The 12,436-nt window shown below is 35.5% G+C and overlaps 1 protein-coding gene across 1 annotated transcript; it reads right to left on the reverse strand.

Annotated features, from left to right (window-relative positions):
* Positions 1-447: 447 nt before the first annotated feature.
* Positions 448-1,224, reverse strand: LOC132042056 (protein RKD1-like). The gene is made up of 2 exons (XM_059432686.1): positions 889-1,224; positions 448-696 (listed from the first exon to the last, which is right to left on the reverse strand). The coding sequence occupies exons 1-2, from the start codon at positions 1,222-1,224 to the stop codon at positions 448-450; spliced, it is 585 nt and encodes a 194-aa protein (XP_059288669.1).
* Between the last annotated feature and the right edge of the window lie 11,212 nt (positions 1,225-12,436).

Here is a 12,436-nt window from a genome sequence, read left to right on the forward strand (position 1 = left end):
ATTGTTCCAGATATTTTTTTTTAAAAAAAACATTGTTCAAAGATATAAACTATAACAAGTTTATTAAAGGTTAAGAAAGTAAATTTACTTTTTATAGAAATGAGGAAAACAAACTTCGCATGCATTTCAAACTGTGATATCGACGAGGTCTACACAAATGAAAGTTTTAAAGATTGATTTCACCACTCAAATCAAGATGAGATAATTTTAAAAGGCTACTTTCTTCGAGTAGCTAAAAAAAAAAAAAAAAAAAAAAAAAAAAAAAAATGCGGTGCACGAACCATTTTACACAAGATTCAGAAAGGAACTGCATCTCAAGATAAAAACACATAAAAGAAGAGTTCAGTCATGCAAGGTTGGGCTACATCTTCGGAAGTGAAACGATCGAGCAAGAAGAGACTTAATGACTTCATCATCATCATCTTCCTCTCTATGTCCATAACCAATTTAAAGCATTATTGTATAGGCAAATGGACTACTATTGCAGTAAGTATCAAAAGAAGCACTCGCAGATGCCTCCATACCCATAAGCCTTCTCCTCTTGTGGTTAGCCTTGAAACAAGATTGCCTTAATCTCTTTGTTTTCTCCTCAAGTTCCATCGGAAATTCTTCCATCCTTTTTTTCTCTTCCTCTAATAAATTTATCACATCCTTCCACTTTTGCTCCATACCATTTCCTTCCCCCCTCTTCAATTCCTGTAAATATTCATAACCGAAACAAGGGTAACATGTTTATATAGAGAATGAATCTTAACGTTCTTTTTCTAAACGAAATATTAAGAAAATATAATATTGTTACATAAATTAAGGGTGAATTTTTTTCATCACCATAATATTATATGCAATTGAAACAAGAGTGTATAGAAGATGTGTATATAGAGAGTGAACCTTAACATTCTCGATTAGTGTTTGGAGACTCATTAACTTTCTATGTGGCCACCTTCGAATTCCCAAATCCCTACATCTTATCTTCAAAAATGTCACCCCAATATTAAGTTCCTTGGCTGCTTGAATTATTGGCATGTAAAAGTACTTTGAAATTGTATCTCGAGACAACATTTTTTGCTTCCCTTTTTCCGTTATAATTTCCTCAACACGATCATTAGTCATTATCTTTTCTTGATTGTTGTCACATAACAACAATTCCTGGTTCTCAGTTCTCCCAAGTAATTGGGTACTCAATCCAAATCCACCGCTCATTTCACACCACATCCCTGCACCCATAACATTATAACACATTAGCTAATTTATTTAGAACAAATACTATTAGTGTATACAAATAGATATTCAGAATATGACCATCACACGGGGGTAGGGTTATAAAAAGATGAATAAAATGGATCTTCAAGAGTACAATCCATCGTCAAAGGATTGTTAGAAGACATCAAGCGAAATCATACCGATGATTGATAGCGTAGTGTCTGAATTACCTTGCATTCTTTCTTGGATTGGATTCATAAGGAAGGATCCTAGAGACATATATGCAATAGCATTCATGTTCTATATGAACGGATGTTTACAAGTTTATATTAATTGATCTTGAAGATGCCGTCTGCTTTTGCTTTCGTGAAAGTGGACAGCTCCTTTCATAAAGTTGTCGGCCATCTGGATTTTACCTGAAGGGTAAAAGCTTTTTGAAAAGTGGGACGGCTGTTTTTTTTATAAAGCTTGTCGGCCACAAAAATCAAATGAGCAGAAAAAAAAAAAAAAATCCGGAATTGTGTATAGATACGTATTGTTTATTTTTTTTTATATGTAATTAAGAATAGACGTATATAACCGATAACAAATCTGTAATACGTCAAAGCCATGATATACAAATCAAGAATCAATTAATTACGTTATATAAGTACGGTTAAGAAATCTATATTGACAAGAAATAATTTGTATTAGTACTTATACACATAAGAAATATATAAAGACAAGACTAGTACTTTAAAGTAAATTATCTACCCTAAGTCTACAATAAAGACTTATACCTTATATTTGACTAATTTCGGTATAGTTAAGTAAAGGTCGGTTATTCATATGTAAGCACCTTTTTGAGGACTATCGAATAAGGCGTGGGTCAATGGAATTATTTACGGTGACAGAATGATGATGGTGTGACTAGTACTAATGGTGAAAGACTTTTAGATATCGGTGATCACGTTAGTGAACTTATGAACTAAGGTAAAAGGGGAATTATTTTCCATTAAGGATTTTTGGCAAGGGTACTTCGACGAAAGAATATGCGAATATTATGAAGGGTTTGAGAATCGGTCGTTTTGAAAATTGATTCCCTTTTTGGCGTATCGTCCATTCTAAAAGCTCTGTAGTATTTATTTTGATCTGCTTGCAAAATTTGAAGTCAATGGATATCACTTGATTCACTTTGGGAGAAGGTTTCACTATGAAAAAAATTGGAATTCAATTATTTGGATAAATTATTTATTTCGGGAAAACGTGTTTCGATTGAACCGTTAGATCCGTATCGTAATTTCGGAGCTGTAGCAACAAGTCTCCTCGCGTTTCGCCATCATATGAGGGAGATATAACAATTTTACTAAAGGAATTCACTGCTGGTTTTTCTGGTGTAATTTTGCTTAAAACTTGCGAAATTGCTACTGAAATTCGTGTTAAAAATCTGCATTATTTTTAAAACTTGAAACCACCATATCTCATTCATTATAAGGTCAAATTGAGTGATTCAAAAGCCTAACTTGAGTGAAATTTCACAAGGAATTCGTTGGAGGCATCAAAAAAGAGTTTAGGGATTAGTTGGCACAAGAAACGAGATGGAACAGCTGGGCATTTTTGTTATAAATGTTGGATTGTAGTGGGGATAAAGGATAAAAATAATTTGGTTATTGGATTAGTGCTAATGATAGCACTTCCACTTGGCAACAAGGAATTTAAAAAATGTTATGACTTTTCCTTTCAAAATGTTGGTTAAAACATTTAGTGGCATGTAATTATTGTGAAGTATTATTATATACATAAAAAGGAACCCACATTAGAAAAGGATTTACGGTAAGGTTCATTTTAGTTGGACAAGTTCTCAAAAGAATATATGCGAGTAGCCCTTTTCTTGATATTATAAAAAACAATCTTTTTTTTTTTAAATTATACGGGGCTAATAAAATATCGCGAGTAACGTTTTTCATATTTAAGGGGGACAAGAAGTACACATTGCATCACAAAATAAAAGGGCAATAAGTCCACATGGTGAGCAACACATGATTAATGCTGTGACTCACATTTCCAATTTCAAAAAAAAAAAATGGGCTTATAGTGAGTGACTCATGATTAGAAGAATTTTATTTGGAGTTATCAAAATTGGTTGGAAATTAGTGGATCGTTTTGTTGGGATTTAAGGTTTCCACTAAAGCAAGGAGTCTTTCTGGCAAGAGTAAGTTGTGATTTCGGGTTGGTCTTATGTGTTCTAAGAAATCGTGGTACGAAGAAAAATTAAGAAGGGTGAAAGAAAGGGTTAGTGGAATCTAGAATACTTTTTGAGAGTGGGCAAGGTTTGTGTCTTAGTCTAAGGTTGGTGTGATTTTAAGGAAAAATTGTTGGTTCATCGATAACGTTCTGGGTTTGGATATATAGGATTAGAGCATTTTGACAAAAGCGTGCTTATATTAGCCAGGATGGGGGAAAATTTGAATTTGGAAATATGAAAATTAGGTCTTTTATCTAAGTTAGAGGAGTTCCGGCTAGTAGGAGAGAGAGAGCGAGTGTTTATGATGCATTCACAATTGTAGAGGTTTCCGCATTGTCCTATCAAGGATTCTTTAATTATTAGTCTTTCATTCTCTCTTGTCGCTCGAGGAATAGCGATTGTTTAAAAATTGGTCGCGTGTAACGACCCATTTGGTCGTTTTATTACTTTTAGGTGAAGATATCCCTAAAACACCCTTTTCGTGGTCTAATTTTGGTGTCTATAGCTTGCGATAATGGGTGATTCAGCTATTTAATTGACGAGTAAATTTTAGAATATATGTATTTAATGTGTGTGAATAGTTTATTCATAAAAAGAGTTATTTTCTTTCGTTGTGAAAATTAATAGTACAAAATTTATCCTCTTGATGTAAGAGAAAATTAGAATTTGATAAAATAATTACTACATATCTCAATATTTATGAAATCATTATAAGATATTTTTCATTTACTAATATTTAATCAAGGATTTTATATGGGAAGATACTATGTAAGCACAATCCACTTGGATCCTTGGAATTTAATGACAAGTGACTAATATATATATATATATATATGAATCTTGTAATGACACCTACAGCTAGTATAGAAATATTTCTTTTGGAAAGTAATTGCTAATGGGGTGGGGCCCACGGTCCACAAAGGGGATTTTAACTCTAGATCTCACTTAATTAGTCTTGTCCCTTAATAAATTATAGGCAGCCCATTAGGATCCCATTTTCCATTCTAGCTAATGTTGGTTTTTTTATAGAGGTTACGGTAAATCGTGATTGGACAAAAACATCAAATTGTGATTGAGAATAGTTCTTACCCAATAGTTCTTACACAATTTACTCATGGCATATTTCATAATTTATGATGATGAGTATATGAAGTGATCAATATTTAAGTGAATTGAAATAAAAAATAATTATGTGAATAATTCGTTAAATATATGATTATTTTTAGTGGGAGACTAAATAAATAATTAGTGGATTATGGATAAATGTCATAGTGGACATCATCCACCCACGTACATCAAGTAGTGATTAATATTGAAGTGAATGGGGAACAAAGATTAAATTACCAATTTTTGTGGGAACAAATTGATGCAATTAGGAAATAAAGTGGACAAGTGTGAAATGTATTATTTCCACGTGAGAGCTTACAAAATAAGGTACATGTGAGTAATGGCATGTGGAAATCTGGTTGGACACATGATAGGGACAACATGCAATGTAATTATGTGTAACGACCCATTTGGTCGTTTAGCACTTTTAGGCATAATATTCCTAAAACACCCTTTTCGTGGTCAAATCTTTTTGTCTATAGTACGCGATAACGGGTGATTCGGTTATTTAATTGACGAGTTTTAGTCCTCATTTGACATGCGAGGACGAATGTTCTAAAGGAGGAGAATGTCACACTCCATAATAATCCTTGCTACTTGTATTAAAACAAGAAAGAATGAGTTAAGAAGGTTCAAGGAAAGTTAATCGAGTTAGTAAGAATATCGTTATAAATATGGTTGTCTTAAGTATCTCGAGGTGACCTGGTAACCTAAAGGATTTGAAATCGCGTTATGAGTATGTATATGAGGTAATGTGAGTGACCTTTTAAAGTATTTGAGATTATTAGTAATGATATAGAAGATGGACAAAAGATAGGAATATACTTTTTCGATTGGAGTTTCGTCGAAGCTTTGTGAGTTCTACTTATGGTTATTGTGATTCTACGGACCCTTCGAGACATGTATATGAATTGTTATGGATGTAAATGACTGTGTATATGTATGTATAAGAGGTTACATGAGGTTGGAAGAGGATTAGAAGTTAAACGAAATGAATCGGAACAATTTCAGTAAAATCTCGGACCCGATTTTAGCCTATATTGTAGGAGGCATATCTCCTAGTATATGAGGAGTTTTAAGGTGTTTCAAAAGCCTAAAATTAAGTTCATCGAGTCTAGTTTGCAACGCAACAAACAGCTCGTCAAAATGATATCGGGGTAAGGAGATATGGATGATTCAAGTCGGGCTGAGTATTAAGACTATCTCAAGATACAAAGTAGAGACTTTAACTTCCGATTTCGTTTGAAGTCACAATTTATCTACAAATTTTGTTTGGTATAGAAGCATTAATGGAAATTAGGAACTACTTAATTGTGGTGTTAAGTTAAAATTAGTGGCAACAATGAGCCAATATGAACATTAACATGACATGTCCAAAAGATGACTCAAAGTCATCTTAAATAAGACTACTATGGGAGACATACAAATATACATTTAAATGTGATTCATCCACTACACTTACATTATATTGTGGACAACCAAATTGAAAGAAAGGAGTATGGAATTCAGCCAAGTGACTGAAAATAAGGCATCCATGTGAGGCATGCATTTGAATATTTAAGCATCTACTACTTTATGAAAGTATACATTATTTTAGGAGGACATAACATGGTGGAGGGATCATTTCACATTAAATATTGCTCATTCATCTTGGCATAATTACAATGGACAAAGGATGGTGTATGAATCATTCACCACACATACAATTGTCTTGTAAACAATTGAAAAGAAAGAAGAAAGGAGAAACAAGAAGGTGAGGCTTGGCCAAAAGTTGTAGAAAACAAATTAGAAAATTTTAAGTGTAAAGTTAATGGAATGAATCATGCCATAAGTGGAGCATGTGACCAACTTGTAGGCATCAAAGTTGAACCAAATAATGACCAAGAAATCAGCCATCACAATTCATTTCAACTACACAACACAAAGAAAGAAAACCTAAGAGAGAGAGAGAGCATTCGGCCAAGGGGCTGATTTTTGAGCCCTTTGAGTCTTGATCCAAAAATTATTTTCCAAGGTGTTTCAACCCTTTAGAAGGTCCCTAAAACGTGAAGATAGTCTTTGGAGCAACAAGAACCATTTCCATCTCAAGTCACCAACTCTAGCCAAGTAGAGAAGTCAAGTTGTCAAGGTAAGATCTAACTTTCTTTTCATGTATTAAGGGTGATGTAGATGTGTGAATATAAGTTGTATGCATGAAATAAGGTGTGTTGATGTTGGAACATGATGGTAGTTATGGGGTTATATGTGTTGATGTTGAAGTATGGTTGTAACTTGACGAACATGAATCGCATGCATAAAATCATGAAAGTTGGTGTTGGAATGTTAGTTGGCCGTAGGGACTGTTTTGGTGGAATTAATGGACTGATTTTCTTTAATAAATATGGTTGTTACTATCATAGATCTCATGGTAAAAAGAATGAAAAGAATTGGAAGGTTAAAGGTGAAGTTATGTTAGTATGAAAATGGTTGAATCTATGATTTTATGTGAGAGATGTTGAAGCATGGTGTAGCCGTGTGTGGACTGTTTTGTGAAGAAGTTAGTGAACTGTTTTTACTTGATATTTTGATTGTTATTATCATGAATTTTATGATGGAAATGAAGGTGTTTAATGGTTGGAGTTGAAACTAAAGTCATTTGTGAGTTGTTTTAAGGATTATAAAAATGACGATATAGCGTAGTTGCGTATGAATTGATGTTGTACTTGTCGTGTGGATAGCTGGTCATAACTTACTGAAATTATATGAAAAGAAGACATGAAATGATGTATAAAAATCGCATGTGGTTGGCTTAGTATGTTCGTAAACGTTTGCAAGAATTCCGAACATCGTTATGTTGTCGGTTAGAGACTTGTTTTGGACATGTTGTGGTAGTGGACTGTTTTGGACTTGTGTTTTCATTAAGTTGGAAAGAATAATTATAAGTTAAGAGTATACATCATATTGTATGTTGGATGGGCTGTTATAAGTTGTTACATGCAAACGTTAAGGCTACAAACTAATAAAAGTAACTTGAGAATGTCGAAGCCGTATGTGAATCGTTATTGCATGTTATGAATGTGGGTTGTTTAGAATATTGTGTGGGCTGTCCGGATTGGTATTGAACACATAATTATTGATGTTGTATTGGTAGTATGTGGTTGGTTTAGATACAAGAGAAAACATCGCCTAAACATCTAGAAAGGAGTTACTAACGTTAGAATACGTTTGAATCTCCCGTAGCTTAACCATAGTTGTTGGCGTCTTAATATAGGTTGAAGTATTATTGGGTAGCGTACACATATTGTGTGACGAATAAGCACTAAAGACCTTGTCCGATCGGAAGCACTTCGAAGGAAAAAGCTTTGGCGTGAAAGTTCGTGACACCTGTTCGGCATTGAGGTAGGTTACGGTTTACTTTATGTGAGACTTTGATTAGCGAAACGTATGTAAATAGTAGTGATTGACGGGGAAAGCATGATAGGCCTTCGGGCATGGTGTGGAGATAAATTCATCTAGGTTGGTATTTGTATGATTTGTGGGCTTACGCCATTATTGTTGATGTTGTGGGCTTATCTTGCTATTTTGTGATCGTCACGGTATGTGGGCTCGTCGCCATTATTACGATATTGTTATGTGAGCTGTCATTGTATTGTGATTTCATGTATTTGATATAATTCTCTCTCTCTTGTTCTCCCTGGTCATATGGAAGAGGAAGGTTATTGGAGAATTGAATATTGAATTGCAATTCCTAGTATGAATCTATGGAACCTATGATTGCGGTGATTATTGAGGTTGATTCCATGCGAGGCATGCATCCCATATTCATGTGCTATGTGATGTAATTATCACCTAGTTTTGTATCTTTATCACATACTAGCTCCCTCACCTTATGAAAGGGAAGGGTAATATTGATGATTCCGTGGGCAATAATATGACTTGTACTTGTTTATTGCATATTGGTGATATAATTGAGATCGATATCATGCATGACATGCTTTCATATTACTCTTATGTTGTTATAATGGTGAGAGAGTGATTGAGAGACTCCGAGGTGACGGAGAGAGACTTTTTGGGAGATTGAGAGTGACGAGAGAGGTAAAAGAGAGATGAGTGTTTGTTGCCCGAGGTTTCTTGCGGGAACGATGGAGTGTCCGATGCCCGAGGTCTTTGCCGGGATCGTGAGAGTGTGCTCGTGATCCGAGGTTATATTCGGAGCGAGTGGTACATGGACTTCGCGGGTCCCCCATGGGTCATGACTATGAGGCATTGCCATAGACATGTGTGTACGGGGTGGAGTGTGAGAGGTGACTCTGCATTGCATAACATTTACATACACTTATTTGAATGGTCATTCATGTCATTGCATGGCACATTTGATTGATTGCGGAATAAATACTTTTGTTTGTATATTTATTTTAAAATGGATGGAATCGAGGTTTATAGAATTATGGTGACTATCGTTAATGCAAGACTTTCTCATGAGCTTGTGATTGTGTTTGATTTTACAATACTTGTTGAATTGCTTCTTGTTTATACGTGAACTAACCACGATTACGATTGCAAGGATGAGAACAACGATGAATCTAAGGAGAGACTCGGGTTGCAATATCTCAAATAGCTCACCCAAACGTCTTTGACGAATGCCTCGAAACGGTCTTGAGACTCCGAACATCACACCCGAAAATAACTCTACACCCGAAGGAGTGTAGCAAGAGTAGTATGAGCACAACACTAGGCTCGTAGGTATCATAGGCCGATGAGCACAAATGGTTAATGGTTAGTTCACGCGCATATAAACAAGAAGCAACTAACAAGTAAGCGGATAAGTAATCAAACACGAAATAATTTAATCAGAAATTTCTTATAATTATTTAGTCACACATCTAGCACATGAGAAAGTCTTGCATTAACGATAGTCACGGGGATCTCAATATCTCGCATTATAAGCCTAGGGAGAATTCTATAAACCTCGATTCCATCCAACCTTTAAAATAAATACTCACAAACAACAACTCATAATTCACAAATCAAGAATCAATCAGAGAATGTGCCATGCAATGACATGAATGACCATTCAAATGGAGTGCTATGCAATGCAATGTCGTGCTATGCAAATGTTATGCAATGCACGGAGTCACCTCTCACACTCCACTCTCGTACACACATGCTATGGCAATGCCTCATAGTCATGACCCATGGGGGACCCGCGAAGTCCATGTACCACTCGCTCCGGAATATAACCTCGGATCACGAGCACACTCTCACGATCCCGGCAAAGACCTCGGGCATCGGACACTCCATCGTTCCCGGCAAGAAACCTCGGGCAACAAACACTCACTCTCCGGCAAAACCTCGGAGTCTCTCTCGTCACTCTCAAAGAAACCTCGGAGTCTCTCTGTCACTCTCAATCTCTGGCAAAAACCTCGGAGTCTCTCAATCACTCTCCTCACCATTATAACAACATAAGAGTAATATGAAAGCATGTCATGCATGATATCGTCTCAATTATATCACCAATATGCAATAAACAAGTACAAGTCATATTATTGCCCACGGCTCAATCATCAATATTACCCTTCCCTTTCATAAGGTGAGGGAGCTAGTATGTGATAAAGATACAACTAGGTGATAATTACATCACATAGCACATAGAATATGGGATGCATGCCTCGCATGGAATCAACCTCAATAATCACCGCAATCATAGGTTCCATAGATTCATACTAGGAATTGCAATTCAATATTCAATTCTCAGTAATAACCTTCCTCTTCCATATGACCGGTGGGAGAACAAGAGAGAGAGAATTATATCAAATACATGAAATCACAATACAATGACGACTCACATAACAATATCGTAATAATGGCGACGAGCCCACATAACAATATCACAATAATGGCGACAAGCCCACATAAATGATATCACAATAATGGCGACAAGCCCACATAACATCTGGTAATACCAACCTAGATGGAATTTACCTCCACACCATGCCCGAAGGCCTATCATGCTTTCCCCGTCAATCACTACTATTTACATACGTTTCGCTAACCGGAGTCTAGACATAAAGTAAACCGTAACCTACCTCAATGCCGAACAGGTGTCACGAACTTTCACGCCAAAGCTTTTTCCTTCGAAGTGCTTCCGATCGGACAAGGTCTTTAGTGCTTATTCGTCACACAATATGTGTACGCTACCCAATAATACTTCAACCTATATTAAGACGCCAACAACTATGGTTAAGCTACGGGGAGATTCAAACGTATTCTAACGTTAGTAACTCCTTTCTAGATGTTTAGGCGATGTTTTCTCTTGTATCTAAACCAACCACATACTACCAATACAACATCAATAATTATGTGTTCAATACCAATCCGGACAGCCCACACAATATTCTAAACAACCCACATTCATAACATGCAATAACGATTCACATACGGCTTCGACATTCTCAAGTTACTTTTATTAGTTTGTAGCCTTAACGTTTGCATGTAACAACTTATAACAGCCCATCCAACATACAATATGATGTATACTCTTAACTTATAATTATTCTTTCCAACTTAATGAAAACACAAGTCCAAAACAGTCCACTACCACAACATGTCCAAAACAGTCTCTAACCGACAACATAACGATGTTCGGAATTCTTGCAAACGTTTACGAACATACTAAGCCAACCACATGCGATTTTTATACATCATTTCATGTCTTCTTTTCATATAATTTCAGTAAGTTATGACCAGCTATCCACACGACAAGTACAACATCAATTCATACGCAACTACGCTATATCGTCATTTTTATAATCCTTAAAACAACTCACAAATGACTTTAGTTTCAACTCCAACCATTAAACACCTTCATTTCCATCATAAAATTCATGATAATAACAATCAAAATATCAAGTAAAAACAGTTCACTAACTTCTTCACAAAACAGTCCACACACGGCTACACCATGCTTCAACATCGCTCACATAAAATCATAGATTCAACCATTTTCATACTAACATAACTTCACCTTTAACCTTCCAATTCTTTTCATTCTTTTTACCATGAGATCTATGATAGTAACAACCATATTTATTAAAGAAAATCAGTCCATTAATTCCACCAAAACAGTCCCTACGGCCAACTAACATTCCAACACCAACTTTCATGATTTTATGCATGCGATTCATGTTCGTCAAGTTACAACCATACTTCAACATCAACACATATAACCCCATAACTACCATCATGTTCCAACATCAACACACCTTATTTCATGCATACAACTTATATTCACACATCTACATCACCCTTAATACATGAAAAGAAAGTTAGATCTTACCTTGACAACTTGACTTCTCTACTTGGCTAGAGTTGGTGACTTGAGATGGAAATGGTTCTTGTTGCTCCAAAGACTATCTTCACGTTTTAGGGACCTTCTAAAGGGTTGAAACACCTTGGAAAATAATTTTTGGATCAAGACTCAAAGGGCTCAAAAATCAGCCCCTTGGCCGAATGCTCTCTCTCTCTAGGCTTAGGTTTTCTTTCTTTGTGTTGTGTAGTTGAAATGAATTGTGATGGCTGATTTCTTGGTCATTATTTGGTTCAACTTTGATGCCTACAAGTTGGTCACATGCTCCACTTATGGCATGATTCATTCCATTAACTTTACACTTTAAATTTTCTAATTTGTTTTCTACAACTTTGGCCAACCTCACCTTCTTGTTTCTCCTTTCTTCTTTCTTTTCAATTGTTTACAAGACAATTGTATGTGTGGTGAATGATTCATACACCACCCTTTGTCCATTGTAATTATGCCAAGATGAATGAGCAATATTTAATGTGAAATGATCCCTCCACCATGTTATGTCCTCCTAAAACAATGTATACTTTCATAAAGTAGTAGATGCTTAAATATTCAAATGCATGCCT

Source organism: Lycium ferocissimum, unplaced genomic scaffold (genome assembly GCF_029784015.1).
Source record: "Lycium ferocissimum isolate CSIRO_LF1 unplaced genomic scaffold, AGI_CSIRO_Lferr_CH_V1 ctg13016, whole genome shotgun sequence".
Lineage (NCBI taxonomy): Eukaryota > Viridiplantae > Streptophyta > Magnoliopsida > Solanales > Solanaceae > Lycium > Lycium ferocissimum.